Source organism: Cyprinodon tularosa, unplaced genomic scaffold, assembly GCF_016077235.1.
Source record: "Cyprinodon tularosa strain WSP-4 unplaced genomic scaffold, ASM1607723v1 ctg668, whole genome shotgun sequence".
NCBI classification, from domain to species: Eukaryota; Metazoa; Chordata; class Actinopteri; order Cyprinodontiformes; family Cyprinodontidae; genus Cyprinodon; species Cyprinodon tularosa.
In genome coordinates, this window is record NW_024039416.1 from 269,571 (window position 1) to 286,972 (window position 17,402).

Genomic DNA, 17,402 nt, shown 5'->3' on the forward strand with positions numbered 1-17,402 from the left:
TATTAAAGGAACATTTTTCTACAATTCTGGATGATAACTTCCTTAGACTTCATTTTCTTAGTTTTAAAACTAATGGTAACAGAGTCACATTTAACTTTGCATCATCTGGAAAAACTATTTATTTTGGTATGTGGTGAGCAACAAGTTGAAACTTGATGAAACTAATTATTTTGATGGTTTTTATTTTTTATTTTAAATACCAACAGGCTATAATGAAAATGAGCTTAAATGAAACCAAACTAACGAGTGTATTTTTAAAATGTAAGGAGTAGAAACTAGAAATAATTGCAAAAAAATCTGAGACGTTGAAGGAAAAAGTTGTCTAAAAAGTAATTACTCCAGTAAAGTATAACGTCAGGTTGGGTTTAGGTTTTGGGGGACCTAAATGCAGAGACGGGTGCTGAAGTGGTTTCTTGCAGTTTTAATAATTCTAAAACGTAGCAACTGAGGCAAAAATCCAAAAATAACAAAATATAGAAACCAAAAACTACAAAACATCAAGAAAAACACAAATCAGGATCAAGAAATGACAAGGAACCAGCACTGAGGAGCTGCACAGTGAGAGTATATATGAGACGGAACAAAGATCGGACTAATGAGCTGATTGGGAGCAGGTGTGGATGGAAGCAACTAGAAGGGAGTTAGGGGAAGGAGACTGACACTCAGAGATGGGAAGTAACGAAGTACAAATACTTCGTTACTGTACTCAAGTAGATTTTTCAGATATTTTTACTTTACTTTACTACTTATTTTTATGGCGACTTTTTACTGCTACTCCTTACATTTTTACAGAAATATCTGTACTTTCTACTCCTTACATTTTTACACAAATATCTGTACTTTCTACTCCTTACATTTTAAAAAATTGTCTCGTTACTTTAGTTTTGAATCATTTCAATGGAGTTACCGTTATTATTTTTCACGTCATCAATACCAAATTCAATCTAATTGGATGGGAATCTACGTTGCATTTGACGCACCACTACAAGATGAATCGACAGATTCGGCGGTATTCATTGGCGGCAAATCATTGCAGCTTGGTGGCGGTGGCGTTAGCATAGTAGCATGGACGACGAGATGATTGAAAATGAACACAACGGAGATCTAGTCCTATTGGCAGACATCCATTTAAAATGTAGGCAACGGCATGAAAAAAGTGGTTTCTACTTTTACTTTTATACTTTAAGTAAATTTACAAGCCTGTACTTTGTTACTTTTACTTGAGTAAAGAAGTTTAATCAGTACTTCCACTTTTACCAGAGTATTTTTTATCACAAGTATCTGTACTTTTACTCAAGTACGGAAAGTGAGTACTTTTGCCATCTCTGCTGACACTTGAGCAGATCCAAAACCATGACATATACACAGCCAAATTTTCTAATTAACAAAGGTAACAAAGTGTTTATACTTTATTTGACACCTTTGATGATAAATTAAACGGAAACCATGAAACAAAGAAAAAAATATAAAGATTGAATTAAAACCCAACAGAGATCTGTGTTGCGTTTCTGGTTGCAGTAGGACCCAAACTCAGGACTTTGGCGCAGAAAGGGAAGTTATCAGGTTATAGAAACACTGTTTGTGTGTAAAACTTTATGATGCATATTAAGAACTCAGGGATTTTACCAGCCCTCTGAGGACCGACGCCCTAGGATCCAAACCTCGGTTCAATTCAATTCTATTCAGTGTATTTCTATAGCTCCAATTCACATCATGTCATCTCAGGTCACTTTCCAGTTCACCAGATCATCCAGTCAGATTGATTCAAAGTTTTCTATCTAAGGAAAACCAGCTGATTGCATCGACTCATTGACTCTTCAGCAATCCCTCACACTAAGCATGCTTGTAGCGACAGTGGAGAGGAAAAACTCCCTTTGAACAGGAAGAAACCTCCAGCAGAACCAGGCTCATTGTGAGCGGCCATCTGCCTTTCAGTGAAGACCCTTTGTTAAGTTCAGTTTAGACATATGAGGATTAAAGCAACTTTTGACCAAAATATTAGCTTAATTTGAGAAATATTTAAAAACATGTCAGGTTAATAATCAGTACTTGGTTGGTACCACTGCTCCATGCAGGCTGCTGTCCTCTGAAATACCAGCGGGTCAGATTATCTCTGAATGAGTACACCAAAGCTAACTCAGCTAAACGTATCACCCAACCAAAGATAAGACCCTCACCTAATCAGACATATTTCTAGTTCTCGTCGGATATAATTTAGAGGGAGGATGGTTTCTCTGGTCTTTCCCAGTAACACCATGACTCTCAATCTGCTGGTCCAAGTGGTCGGCTAGCAGATTCCAGTGAGACAAGTCTATTTAGCTTCAGTGCAGTGCTGCCAGGGGCCTGTAGGGGGAGCTAAAGCCAAATCCGGTCAGGTTTGGCGCCCCCTAGTGACTTAAAGTAACAGTGTTGCTTTAAAATTTGGTTAGGGTTAGAGACATACAGGTAAATCTCAGTAAACTAGAATAACCTCCAAGAAAGTATTATGCCTTTTACTAAGCTCACTTCTTTTTTTTTAAATTAAAATAAATTAAAAAAATGTAATATTCTAATCTTTTTCTCTATTTTAGGAAACTTTATTTACAGGTTTGGAAGAACAATATAACTTAGTCCCATAAAAAAAAAAAAGAATTTTAAATGTTTGTCTTTTTAATGGCTGTAAGAATAAAAAAAGAAAAGAAAAAAAAAGATATCCTGAATTCCCCCATTGAGGGACGATTAAGGATATTTTTATTCTATTAACAAAAATAAAGGCTTGTAAACATTAATCTGTGTCGCTCAACTTTAAAACATGATTCACTTCATCAATGAGTTCCTGAACTTTCTCTTTTATTCAGATTTGGCCTGAACCGACTATAGTTATGGTTCGGAATGAATGCATTTGATAGATGAAAAGAAAATCCTAGTATGATTGCAAGCAAAGGTGTAGCTAAACATTTTTATAAGCAATAACCAATTAACACTGAGGGGTGGCTGAAAGTGGATCGGCGCCAGAACCTCTATACTGTTGCAACAGGAAAATTAACGAGCACAACATCCATATTTTCTAAATAAAGACAAACTATACTTTCCTAAATCCTTTGCTAACAAGTAGATGCATATATTTAAACATTCATGCTTTCTAGATAAAAGGTATTGTGGATAAAATTCTTTCAGGTGTGACTTCTGGAGCGAACATCTTTTCCATTGTCATTACTTACCTACTTTTATCAATAATTATTCTGCATAAATTTTATATTTACAAGTACTAATATCTACATACATTGATTATTTATTACGTTTTTATTCAAATAGTTATTTATCTCTGATTTCAGTCTGATTGACACTAGAGAGTATTACTGCTTCCATCATCTGTATTAGAGGGGGGGAAATGGTAGGGGTGGCCAATGATTGCCTAAAGGTGGCCATGGCCCCCCATCTAGCTCCGCCCCTGGTTGTAAATACAAACATTAGAGGTCGAGTAAAAACTAGAAATGAATTTGGAAATCAGCTGGAGATGAAGATGTTAGATGTGTTTTCATCTGGTTTCCTAATTTATGGCTCACCACCATTGTTACAAACTTTACTGCTAAATCTGTGATTTTCAGACTCATCTGGAAGCTTTTTTAAACCATTAACTACTGATTGAATTCAGTTTAGTTTATTTATAAAGCTCTGATTCACTACAGCGGTCTGAGACGGCTGTTTACAGAAATGATTCAATCAGACGACGACTTTGCAGGATTTATAAACGACAACAGCCTGTTTTCAATCACTGAACACATCCTAGATTTTCATAAGGACTTTTATTGCTTTTATGTTTTCTTTGAATAGTCCTGCTGAATTTACATGTGCATTGCAAATAAAATCACCCTGCTCATTCCAAAAAGTTAAAAAAAATGATCCACTGGACTTTGTTTCCAAGTTTCCCATCCAGGAAGCTTTTTCCAATTAAAAATGTCAGGAATAGAGAATCTTCATCAGCAAGTCCCGATCTTCCTTGAAGCCATAAAGACGAGTCTTGGTAACAATTCCCGCTGTATTAACTCCTAGAGTAAAGTTTTGCTTTAGCTGGTCAGTGACAGGAAGCGGCTAGCCGGAAGTCTCACAAATATCCGTCACTTAAAGGTATAGAGGAGAATTTTGTTTTCTGAATGGATCATCTAGATAAGTGGTCCTCCTAACTGTCAACCATTCTGGTGATATGTTTACGTAAAGCCGTCCTATGGGCTCGTCCCGTTAGCTATCGTTTTCTGTGCATGTGCAATTTTAAGTGTCTATCTTCGGTTTCAGACAGTCATTGAAGCTCACGGCCCCTAGAATGGGAGGCAGATCTTTTAATTCTCAGGCTCCTCTCCTGTGGAACCAACTACCAGTTTTAGTCCGTGAGGCAGACACCCTGTCTACTTTTAAGGCTAGGCTTAAAACTTTCCTTTTTGATAAAGCTTCTAGTTAGAGTGGCTCAGGTTATCCTGAGCTATCTCTATAGTTCTGCTGCTATAGGCTTAGACTGCTGCAGAATCTGTTAGTTCAATCTCTAACGTTCTGCTCTCTCTGCTTTTTCTCATAGTAGCTTCATCTGGTCTGTTCCTGTTTGGCTGTGACTCCATCCTGGAGAGAAATATCAGCTGTGCTGCTGCCATCAACACCTTTGTTTCTAGATGTTGGAGCTTGGCCTGTTTTCCAGTGTAGTCCTGTTTCTCTGACTGTGACTAACTGGATGTGCTCTCTTCATCCTCTGACATGGGAGCTGGCTCGGAGCTCGTCTGCCTGGCTGTGTGTTTCCTGGACGGGGCCGCCTGTGGAGCTGGTTGACAGTTGCCTTTTGTATCTACAGGTGCTGGTCATAAAATTAGAATATCATGAAAAAGTAGATTGATTTCAGTAATTCCATTTAAAAAGTGAAACTTGTATATTATATTCATACATTACATACAAACTCATATATTTCAGATGTTTATTTTGTTTAATTTTGATGATTACAAATGACAACAAATGAAAATCTCAAATTCATCATATCAGAAAATTAGAATATTGTGAAAAGGTTCAAAATTGATGGCCCCTGGTGCCACACTCTAATCAGCTAATTAACTCAAACCACCTGCAAAAGCCTTTAAATGGTCTTTCAGTCTAGTTCTATAGGCTACACAATCATGGGGAAGACTGCTGACTTGACAGTTGTCCAAAAGACGACCATCGACACCTTGCACAAGGAGGGCAAGACACAAAAGGTCATCGCTAAAGAGGCTGGCTGTTCACAGAGCTCAGTGTCCAAGCACATTAATAGAGAGGCGAAGGGAAGGAAAAGATGTGGTCGAAAAAAGTGTACAAGCAAGAGAGATAACCGCACCCTGGAGAGGATTGTGAAACAAAACCCCTTCAAAAATGTGGGGGAGATTCACAAAGAGTGGACTGCAGCTGGAGTGAGTGCTTCAAGAACCACCACACACAGACGTATGAAAGACATGGGTTTCTGCTGTCGCATTCCTTGTGTCAAGCCACTCTTGAACCACAGACAGCGTCAGAAGCGTCTTGCCTGGGCTAAAGAGAAACAGGACTGGACTGCTGGTGAGTGGTCCAAAGTCATGTTCTCTGATGAAAGTAAATTTTGCATTTCCTTTGGAAATCAAGGTCCCAGAGTCTGGAGGAAAAGAAGAGAGGCACTTCATCCACGTTGCTTGAAGTCCAGTGTAAAGTTTCCACAGTCAGTGATGGTTTGGGGTGCCATGTCATCTGCTGGTGTTGGTCCATTGTGTTTTCTGAGGTCCAGGGTCAACGCAGCCACATACCAGGAAGTTTTAGAGCACTTCATGCTTCCTGCAGCTGACCAACTTTTTGGAGATGCAGATTTCATTTTCCAACAGGACTTGGCACCTGCACACAGTGCCAAAGCTACCAGTACCTGGTTGAAGGACCATGGTATCCCTGTTCTTAATTGGCCAGCAAACTCTCCTGACCTTAACCCCATAGAAAATCTATGGGGTATTGTGAAGAAGAAGATGCAATACACCAGACCCAACAATTCAGAAGAGCTAAAAGCCACTATTAGAGCAACCTGGGCTATCATAACACCTGAGCAGTGCCACAGACTGATCGACTCCATGCCACGCCGCATTGCTGCAGTAATACAGGCCAAAGGAGGCCCAACTAAATACTGAGGGCTGTACATGCTCATACTTTTCATGTTCATACTTTTCAGTTGGCCAACATTTCTATAAATCCTTTGTTTTTATTGGTCTTCAGTAATATTCTAATTTTCTGATATGATGAATTTGAGATTTTCATTTGTTTTCATTTGTAATCATCAAAATTAAACAAAATAAACATCTGAAATATATGAGTTTGTATGTAATGTATGAATATAATATACAAGTTTCACTTTTTAAATGGAATTACTGAAATCAATCTACTTTTTCATGATATTCTAATTTTATGACCAGCACCTGTATGCTTCTTTTTCTATGTCTGCTTCTGTCTCCTTGAACCCCAGTGGGCCTCAGCAGATGGCCGCTCACACTGAGCCTGGTTCTGCTGGAGGTTTCTTCCTGTTCAAAGGGAGTTTTTCCTCTCCACTGCCGCTACAAGCATGCTTAGTGTGAGGGATTGCTGAAGAGTCAACTTCAGCAACAGTAAAGAAAGTGACTTTCTTTACTGTTCGAATGTGTTGCTGATGATGCTGCGTTCCTCCTCCAGGGTTAAAGTACTTTATTACTATGGTTTCCATTTGATGACAAGAAAACATTTTCAAATATTTATTTTAGATCAGAACAACAAATAACTTATGTGCAAATTGCAAAAAGAACTTCAGTCTAAAGAAAGGATTGACAGAGGACAGGAAACGGTCGAGGAATAAGACGAGCGCCTTGAAGAGGTTCAGACTCAGCGGCGTTTATGTCTCACTGAAGCGTTCTGCTGCCTCCACCTTAAAAACATGGCTGACAGGGTCCAGGTTCTGAGGCTGCGCGCCGAGCTCCATCCCAGACAGCAGCCCCATCCCATCGCTAACGTCCCGCTGAAACTCCCCCTCCTCCAGCTTCACCTGCCCTGCCGGGACAAAGCTTTCCACTTCGTCGAATCCGAACCCGTAGCCGTCCTCCGGGTCCGCCGCTGTGGCTGCGCCGGCGCCGGCGTTGTTCCCGGAGGAGGCGAGCCTCTGGCAGCGGGCCTGGTGCCTCAGGAAGCTGTCCCTCCAGATCACCTTCTTCCCACACAGGCTGCACTCGTACGGCCGCAGCCCCCCGTGGGTTTTCAGGTGCTTCGTCAGATGATGCTTCATCTTGAAGGATTTCGTACAAACCGGACATCCGAAGGGACGCAGGTTAAGGTGCTGCATCTTCACGTGACGGTCACGCATGCTCTTCAGGGTGTAGGCCTTCCCACAGTGGCAGAAGTGGACCTTCCCCGTGTAGGCGGCGCCAGAGACGGACACCGAGGAGGACGAAGATGGCGTCGGAGGTGAAGATGGAGGAGGACATGCAGCAGAGGAGGAGCTGGGAGTCAGAGAACCGCCCTGACCTCCGCTGGTGGAGGGCCAGTTCATGTCTGAGGCCCCGAGGCTGAAGTCAGGGGACAGCAGGGGCCTCTGGGAGACCTGACCCGTCCTGTCCTCAACCTCATCATACGTGTCTCTGCCATAGGAGCTGAAACAGTCCAAGTCCACCTCCTCATCCTCATCCTCGCCGCCCTGCCGCCTGTGCTCCTGCTGAGACCAGGAGCCGCTCTGGAACTGGAGCCTGCCTGGGGCCGGACATGATGGCCCCGGGACGCCGGCGTCGGGTCCACAAACATCAGGAATGTCCTTCATCACCTCCACGCTCTGCCTCCCTGCACGGCGGCCGGCGTCAGCGCCGTCGTCTGAAAGGCGTAGATCTGTTGGAAAAACACAGGAAAAGCTTCTAAATTTCAATCCTGACCACGAGGAGAAAAACCTTCTCACAGGTGCGTGAAGAACAAGTAGCCAGAATCCCGACGGAGCGGAGAGCGAGAAAACAAGATGGAGGTTCTGAGGTTCTTACCCATCTGGCTGAAGCCTTCCTTCGTCTCCGCCTCTTCGTCTCCAACGCCTTCATCGGCTTCGGTTTCTCTTCTGACGTTCCTCCTCCTCTCCTGTGTCTCGTCACCCTCTCGGCCCTGCGGCGCTCCACGCTGCTGGAACCGGACCTTCTGCTTGGCGCCCTCCGTAGCAGGAACCCCCCCGTGGTGTCGTCCGGTCTGGCCCAGTCCGTCGGGTTTAGCGGGAGCAGTGATCCATTCCTCCTGGCAGCCGTACCCGGGGAGCCCGTCCAGCTGGGAGTCGGCCGAGTTCTGCTCGGACGGCGGCCGGGGCCGGCTCCACCTCACGGCCTGCTGCGGCCGCCTCCACGTCGCCAGCGGCGGCAAAGCGTCGGGCTTCCTCTCCCGCCGACGGCCCTCCCGCTCCACGTACAGACACTCGGTGCTGCTCGGCGACTGCTGGCGGGACACGGACCCTGGCTGGGCGTCGTCGGCCGAGGCGGCTTCTCCTGACGGACGCGGCCTCTTCAGGATCTCGGTGCATTTGTCCACGATGTGCCACATCTGGAGGAAGCTGGCCACGGTGACGTAGTTGACGATGTCGTCCTGTATGATGCTCAGCTGGCCCGTGTAGGCTGAGCTCAGGACGCTCTCGAAGGCGACCGGGTCCATGACGGAAGGAAGGGACACGGTGGTCACGTTCTTCAGCAGCACCTGTGAGACGATCAGAGGAACTGAGCTGCTTGACGACTGACCTTCAACAAACTGACCGGATATGAAGGAACCCACCTGGTCATGGAAGTAAGGCGAGGACGCGGCGAGCACGCAGCGGTGGGCTCTGAACAGCTGGCCCTGGACCTGGATGGACAGGTCACACAGCCGCCCCTCCTCCCGCTGCCGGTTCAGATTGTCCAACACAGCGGCGCGGACACCCGGGAAACACACCTGGACGGTCAGGGTGGGCGGAGCCACAGAGTCGCAGGTTGGATCCATGATGGCAGAAAAGCTACGTACAAAAACCAAAACAGAAGACAAACGGCGTCCGTCAGGTTCAAACACCTAAAACCTTCATAACTAGGGATCGAATATCGGCCGATTTGGTGGAATTTTTTTAATTGGCCCGATAAAATTTTCCGATAAAAATAGCCGATAAATTAACTAAATTGGTGGTATTTTATTCAGGCAGAGTAGCCCCAAAGCGGGACAAGACCTGTGGATTTTGCGCTCCTTACTATCAGGACCCAGACTTGGCTCCGTTACTGCCTGACTGTAAATCATCAACATGTCTTCACCAGTTTGCAGTTAACACCTTATACAAACCTTATAACGCACCTAAAAAAATCGTCATTGTGGCGAAGCGACATGGAAACTATACGAAACAGCCGTGGCAGCAGCCGGAGGAGCTAAAGCTATAACGACAACAACGACACGGACCGCAGATGTATCCATTCAGAAGGCGTTTGAAAACTAAAAACTTTCCAAGACACTGCGAAAAAGCTAAAGCTATTAACGACAAAGTGATGGAATTTATAGCGCTCGACAACCTTTTTCTGTCGTCGAGAACCCGGGTTTTCGTAACTTAATAGCCCTTTTGGAGCCGCGTTACACCATCCCTAGCCGTCGCTTCTTCTCGGACGTCTCCCCGCCTGCCCTCAATGATGCCGTCGACACATATTTAAGGGATGCACTTTTATTAACTTTATTTAATCTTTTAAGCTAAGGCTGACATGCATATGTGTGTCTGAACATTTTTTAAGAAGTTGGCATTTTTTCTTTCACCTTAGCTGTGGTTTGAGGGTGGACTTTATTTTGAGATTACATTTTTGTAACTCAGGCTGACAATGTAAATGCATATTATTTTATATGTGGTATAAATATTTGACTTCACAAATACCTATGCAGGCATGGATCTGTTCAGTAATTTTCAAGAAATGCTCTTTGTATTGTGAATTGATTTGTTTCTTTTGTTATGTAAAGCAAAAAATAAACATTTGAAGAACCAAAACTTTTTGTTTGCTGTTATAAATAAGCCAGAGCTACTAAATAATCATAATCCAGCATAAGCAGCTGATTATGCAAAAACTATATTCAATATGAACTTATCGGTATCGACCATGAAAAGCAGAAAATGATCGGTTATCGATATCAGTTGAAATTTTTATAATTGTGCATCACTATAGGAGCATTAGTGTCCTTTCCCTTTAAGGAGAACAGACAGAGATGTGTTCAGTTACAAACTCCTACAATCTCTGGTGGATGTCGGAGCATGTGAGCGTAGCGCCGCACAATTCCCGCTCAGGAGGATGTTCGCTCATTCGCTCTGCCGCTCATAGTTGCTCCATGACGCTCCGCTCTGCATTCACCTTCATTTTCCTGGCGAAATCGCTCCACGCTCACTTCATTTTTCAGGAGAAGGCATTTCCTGCCATTTTTCCTTCCTGTAATGATGCCAGAACCCTGAGACACGGCGTTTGATTCAATGATGCGACCGATACATGTGGATTGTCTTATTAAACCGGCTGTTAAATTATCGCACTGTTTCCCAGCTGTAAGCTTAATGCCTCGCTCCATTCATGTTACCCCACGTTTCCTATTTTATTATCCATTTATTTTACTAGACTACATTAAAAAAGGTCACTTTGCATCCCATTGCAAATGAGATAATAGCGTATAATACATGTATGCAGGCTCTAACCACAACGTTCACTTTATGCAAACATAGTTTTTATTAGGGATGCACGATATTGGGATTTTGGCCGATATCCGATATTTTAAAACTCATGTAGCCGATAACCGATATCGATACCGATGTTAAAGCTGGACAAAAATAAGTAGTCATTGAAAATAGCAGTTTTGTTATCCATTTCTGACACTTTGAAAAATAATATACTCAAATATATTTTCATATGCTGATATCAAATAGATTTTTAAAAACGCGGTATCGATCTATTTTACTTTCAAAATCTCGTGAAATTTCATCGTTCTGTTACAAACTCTCGTGATATTTTACAAATTCTTGTGAGATTTTGTTAGTAAAATAGATCGATACCGCGTCAATATATCAACATATAAAAATATGGCAACATTTGGTGAATTTTCGGGGGATTTCGTAGCATAACGATGACATATAGCAATATTTCATTAGTAAAAGAGATTGATATGGTGTTTTTAAATGGCAATATATCAGCGTATGAAGATATTGGGATATTTTAATGGATCAATATTTTTTCCCTCGTCTTTAGAAGTTTTTAAGTCTGTAAAAAAGAAGTTTTGGAGGAAGAAGTAGTATTTATTTAATTTTTTTAGACTTTAGAAACTCAGAAGCTGATCAAATATCGGGTTAAATATCGGTGGGGTGGCCGATGTCCGATATTCAGTTTTAAGGCCGATACCGATAGGGGGCCGATTATATCGTGCATCCCTAGTCTGTATTGTTCAGTATAGTTAGTCAATCTTCCATTAATCAAATAGCATCAGCAGGGATCCCTCAGGGACGTAGAAAGTCGCCTAATTCCATCATTTTCCAGCAATGTGTTCCTGCTCCTCCAAAACATCTCACATCTTTTCAGAGAAGCTGAAAGCTCCACATCTCTGCCTTCATGGACTGTAGCAAAGACATTGGCCTGGTTTCAAGTCATAAATGAATTTAAATAAATTCATGTTTGACTGGCCAAAGGCCAAACCGAATTGAAAACCACTCTGTGCTCCACCATATTTCTTCCGCTCCGCTGCTCCGCTAACATGCTCTGGTGGGTGGGCAATATATGGAATATACTCGATATATCTCCAGTTTCCCCGACGCATAATAATTTAAACTTTCTTTGCCTGGAACAATGGCGGCTATATTAGCTGTGATCAGCAGGTAAAAAGTAGTTAGAATCTATGTTGAAGTGAGAAAGTCCTCCTTCGCAAGCATGTTTGGTTGTGGCCGGTTTGTGGGAAGCATCTTGCTAACCAGTTAGCATCTTAGTGCTAGCAGGTTCCCGATGGGAAATTCCATTGGGACCAAGTGGCACTAAATTGGTGACTTAGAAACGACGCTGTCAAGGAACGCTATGGACAGCGGAAACATGCAAGAGGAGGAGAGTTTAGTGTCGGAGGTCGTGGATGAGTCTCCTCCGTCATCCATTTTTTATTTAGAGGAGGAAAGCGGGGACCAAGATGTTGTGGAAGAGGACGCCAGGGCGGCAGAAGCTTGGTTTGGTGTAGAAGGCTTCCAGCCGTACATGTTTGAGCCCTTGCCTCGCAACGCTGCCAGTTCTGTTAGCTCTACGCCTGCCGAAGACACAGTCGTCCATCCCCGTGAACACTGGGACGCAACTCAATGGGAAAGGAAAGGATTCTGATTTCAACCGTTGCGTATATTAGCTGCAACACATGAATCAAGATGCTATGACCAAAAACATTTGATTGACAGATGACTGTTGATATATGATTGGCCGAATTTAGGTGTTCAGGCTAACGTAGAACTAACTGGCCTGCAGAAGATAACGGAAAAAACATAGATTTTAAGACAGGATTTTTTTTTTTTAAGAAATTTCTAAATTTTGGGACAATATGGTCTGATAAAGAGTACATTTATATACATGTTTAAGCCAGAATGATTTTACATTTAAATATGATTTTCCTACGACTTTGAAGAAAAATAGCCCAAAACAGCATTTGATCTATTCAGTTAAATTCAGTTTATTTATATAGCGCCAATTCACAACATCTGGATGGGTTTAAAGGAACAGAAGGGTGTTTTAATGTCCTAGTCAAAGTCCATATCACAGCCTTAGAAGCTCTGATGGGGGCTTCAGAGAGCTGAGAGGAAATAAACATCTTCTGACCTCCTGGAACTGAGAATATGGAGGAAAGTCAGAGATGTTCTGCTTCTATCAGCAGGTGGATCAGGCCCCCAGCAACAAACTTCTCCCCGAGCTTAGCTCACCTTTGCAGCTAGAAGCTGTCAGAGCTGCAGAAACTCCTAAAATAGATCATAAATACCAGATCTGATGAATATTCGGGTCACATCAGCCCGGTTCCTGCTTCTCTGTGGAAGTTTAATATTCATTTCTCTCTTGTTTACTGTCTGGTTCAGCTTCAGCGATCTTCTTCTTCTTCTTCTTATGGGATTTTATGGCGGTTGGCAGACTTGTGAATTGTGCATTACCGCCACCAACTGATATGGAGTAAAGCAAGAAAACAGGAAACGATTCACCCCCCCAAAAAAAAAAAAAAAAAAAAAAAAAAAAAAAAAAAAAAAAAAAAAAAAAAAAAAAAAAAAAAAAACCTGTGTAACTTAAACCAACATAATACTAAATCACATTTGCCCATATAATTTTAATTTACTCTAGGTCATCTTAACTCTGCCAGTTTCTGATGGTCCCATCGGTCCTCCCATCATACTTCCAACCATCTCCCAGTTCAAATCTTTAATGTCCAGATATTTTTCTGCAGCCTTCACTATTATTTTGATTTTTTCCGTTTTTTTTGTTGTCTGTGCAGTACAATTAATAACTTCTACCATGAAAAGAACAAAATTTGTCTTTTTAACAATAAGTGAGTCTTCATCAATTTTTAGAGATTTCTCTAGAGGTTTGGAATTTGCTGTGTGTTGAACTGTAGGTTTGGGTTTTTCTGACTGAGATGGGATCCTTTTTGCAGCTTCAGCGTAGGTTATTCCGAGCTCAAATTTCATTTTTTTAATTTCCTCAGACCTTTTGCTTGCTTCACAGCCGCGATAGGCAGCAGTATGTTCTCCACCACAATTACAGCATTTTATTTTAGCTTCTTTTCCACATTTTCCGTACTCATGTTCTCCTGCACACCTTCCACACCTCTGTTTCCCTTTACAAACTGCTGCAATGTGACCGAATTTTTGGCATTTGAAACATCTCAATGGTGGAGGATTGTAGATTTTGACATTATAGCTTATGTAACCGATGAATACTTTGCTTGGTAATTGCTCTTCTTCGAATTTAATTAGCACAGATAAACTGTCAGATCTTTCTCCGTTTCTTGTTGTTTTTAACCGTTTTACTTCTTTTACTTTTGCACCTCTTATGTTTTCCAGAATCTCTTTTTCAGAAATTTTTAGAGGAACTCCTCCAATGACTCCCCTGCTGAACTTTTTGTTCTCCATTAAGCTGCACTGAACTCTTATCCCGTCAATTTTGTTGATCCGTATTGCTTTGCCTTGCTGGGCGCTGTCTCTGCAGATAATTAGCAGGTCTCCACTGTACAGAATTCTGGCACCTCTGACTTCTCCGACAAGTTTATTGATGGTTTTTGTTAAGTGAACCGGATTCCAATTTGTAAAAGAGTCTGCCTGATTAACGACTTTGAATATGACTTTGAATTCATTTTGTTGTGCTGTGGAATGTATGGAATGATCATCACTGGATTGTTCTGAACTAGATTCCCCTTGAACTGATCTCTGTTTTTTCCGCTTTTTCTCATTTTTTGATGTTGCTATCTTCCAACCTTCATTGTCACTATTTCCCTCTTCCATCCCACAAGAATCGCTTCCTGTTTCCTCACTACTCACGGCCCAAGACATTTCTCCATAAGCAGCTTCAAAACACGCGCCATGCACCAAACGACCATCCACATGCAATCTTTCCGGCCTTCCACCTCCGACGTTTCTTCTTCGTGGGAAATTTTAGTGCAGCGTTTGCTGTGACTGACCCTCTACCGCCATCCTCTCAGCTTCAGCGATCTGTTCCTACTTCCGGTTTTAAGCTAACTCGTTAGCTCCTAGCTGCTAGCTTCATTTCTTTGGGTGTTTTTACCTGAGACGTGTCCTCTTCTTTATGGCTGCCGGTGATATTTTATTAATCGCTAAACCGCATCGTTATTCTGCAGCTGAGAACTACGGCCGCCTGTTAGGGACTAAATCAGCCCAGCAGGTCCTGCTGAAGCTAACGCTGCGTTCAGTGACACTCGGGAGCAGTTAACGAGTATCTGTTTAATTAAACCTTTATAAAAAGTTTACTAACTGGGATATTATCAAAGTTATTTTCTCAAGACGTTTTTTATATGTGTTTAGGAAAACCTGCCAATCCAGCGCAAACGCGGCTGCATTTTAAACGATTGCTTCACACGGATCACAACAATTCCCACTTTCTGGGAGTAAGTGAATGCACCTCAACGGTCCGGCCTGTCTCCATGGTTCCGGTAGCATCTTCTGCTGCGTAGCGATGGGAACGGCGGTTCCTTTGAGTGACAGGAACTGCTTCAAATGAATGATACGATCAAAGAACCGGATCATTCGCTTTATCTAATATATTTTCTGGTCTTTTACAATTTAAATAAGTATTACTAAAGGGACATTAAGTCTGTTATTTATAGAACTTTAATGACTATTTCTGTTCCTTTAGTTAAATATGTGATAAAGACAAAATCAGGGAGACTTTTTAGGCTGTAAAGTAATAGAAAATGTAGAACATATATTACTAAATTGTAGGAAATATGATGAAGAAAGCATAAGATTAAAACAAAAGACAATACAAATAGGAAGGGAGTGGAATCTGGAGGGATTAACTGGAACAACCGGAGAGGGGATGAAGAAAATACATTACTAGTAAATACACAATCTTAAGAATATAGGATTATACAATAAGATTTAAAATATGTAGGTGTAGGTATATATATATATAAATAGAGAGAGAGGGATGGATATAAAAATATAGAGATTTTATATAGATATGGGTATTTAAGTAAATTAAGTAATTTCCCTCTGGGATTATTAAAGTATTTCTGATTCTGATATATGTATGTGTGCATGTAGCTATATATTCATATATATATATATTCATATTATATATTCACATATATATATATATAAATATATATATATAAGTCAAGGTTGCAATCTGCCATTAAACTAATAAAAGAAGAAGAAGAAGACTTCTTAGGCTTTCTAATTACCTACTTTAAAGTTCAGAGGGAAAAAACAAGGAAAGTTCATAAAACTCTTAATAATAATCATAAAACTCTTCATAAAGTGAAGAAAAGTATGGACAACAGCGAGCATCTTCTTCTGAAGATTTTTAAACGACAACAGCGTGTCTTGAGTCAGAGGCTTTTCCAGATCTGGTGAAAGACAGACCTCTACAGAAGATCCTTCCTGAAACATCAACACCTACAACAGAGACATAGCTGACAAGTTATACCTTTTATAAGGCAAGTGACCATTTTTGATCACTTTACCTTACAAATGGAGCCCCCCCCCATCCCTCAGTGAGGTCTAGAAGCACAAGATCTATATCCAGCCATTCAGCAAAGATCCTGCTGCATGGCTGTACAGCTTATTTTGGCATTTGAGCAATTAGATGAACCCTTGGGTGATAGATTGCCTACTGGCAATTAAGTTGAAAGAAAAGGTTAACAAGTCAACAAAAAAGGTAAAAAGCTAATTCAAATTATTGAAAGTAAAGTTAAAAAGGTAATAAGCCTAGTTAATTATATTTAGGTTTATAAACTAAAAAAATGTAATTGCCAGTATCAGCATTAATGCCTCTAAGGTTATGTTGGACCAGAAAACAAAAATTGTTTCTTTCACTCTCAGTGTTTTTCATGAATTTCTTCTAGAAGCACTTTTGTTTTTTTTCTTAATATATTCGGGCAAGTTGGCATTTCTTGTTATTACCTTGATATTCATTTTTACCATCAAAATATCCATATTTTTTAATGTTACAAAGGTAATAGGGTCTTTATCTGGATTCCAAGAACACTATTGGCTGTATTTAACTGAGTGAGCTATAAGAGGGACCCTCGAATTAACCCTTTAAAAGGGTTAATAATAAATAGTAATTATAGTACATAACTATAGAGGATATTAGGTTATTATAATATTACGGAAGAGTATTAGGGCCACTGAAATAAAAAGTTAAATGATTTTTAAATATTAGTTCAGTTTAATATGGGGAAAAAAGTCTGAATTCTGACTTTAATCTGAGAATTGTGGATCTTAACATAGATGGGCACCATGAAGGCAGAGATGTGTGGAGCACTGAGCTTCATTAGTTTGGGAGAAACAGGAACACATTGGTGGAAAATGATGGAATTAGGCGACTTTTTCCGTCCCTGAGGTTCCCTGCTGATGCTGTTTGATTAATGGAAGAGCAGAAGGTCATTAAAACAAGAGAGCCAGACTCTAAAGCAGACATGGCTACGGCTAAACATGCTAACATGTTTGTTAGCTGTCAGAATTCAGTCAGAATTCAGAGAAAAAAGTCAGAATTCTGAGATTTAACTTTTTTCTCACACTGAAATAAAATTGAAAAACCAGTTAACCGTTATATTTTTTTCAGTGGAAAAAAAAGTTAACTGATTTTTTTTATTTTATTTCAGTATAGTATGAGAAAAAAGTCAGAATTCTGACTTTAATCTCAGAATTCTGATTTTTTTTAATTGTCAGAATTCAGTCAGAATTCTGAGATTTA

General features: G+C 41.0%; 1 protein-coding gene across 3 annotated transcripts; it reads right to left on the bottom strand.

Annotated features, from left to right (window-relative positions):
• Positions 1-6,716: 6,716 nt before the first annotated feature.
• On the bottom strand, positions 6,717-14,905 carry zbtb22a (zinc finger and BTB domain containing 22a). Of its 3 annotated transcripts, none has more exons than XM_038267249.1 (4): positions 14,748-14,905; positions 8,761-8,977; positions 7,995-8,685; positions 6,717-7,848 (listed from the first exon to the last, which is right to left on the bottom strand). In XM_038267249.1, the coding sequence occupies exons 2-4, from the start codon at positions 8,962-8,964 to the stop codon at positions 6,869-6,871; spliced, it is 1,875 nt and encodes a 624-aa protein (XP_038123177.1). In that variant the 5' UTR covers positions 8,965-8,977; positions 14,748-14,905; the 3' UTR covers positions 6,717-6,868. The 3 variants fall into 3 exon arrangements, with proteins under 3 accessions (XP_038123177.1, XP_038123179.1, XP_038123178.1); XM_038267251.1 differs by lacking the exon at positions 14,748-14,905 and adding an exon at positions 12,961-13,066; XM_038267250.1 differs by lacking the exon at positions 14,748-14,905 and adding an exon at positions 12,905-13,052.
• Positions 14,906-17,402: the final 2,497 nt, after the last annotated feature.

Excerpts from the sequence above, each read along its gene's own strand:
- zbtb22a (XM_038267249.1), bottom strand. The coding sequence starts at position 8,964 with ATGGATCCAACCTGCGACTCTGTGGCTCCGCCCACCCTGACCGTCCAG. Across the intron at positions 8,686-8,760 it reads CGCCTTACTTCCATGACCAG|GTGCTGCTGAAGAACGTGAC; the intron begins GTGGGTTCCTTC and ends ATCGTCTCACAG. Across the intron at positions 7,849-7,994 it reads GGAAGGCTTCAGCCAGATGG|ATCTACGCCTTTCAGACGAC; the intron begins GTAAGAACCTCA and ends TTTTTCCAACAG.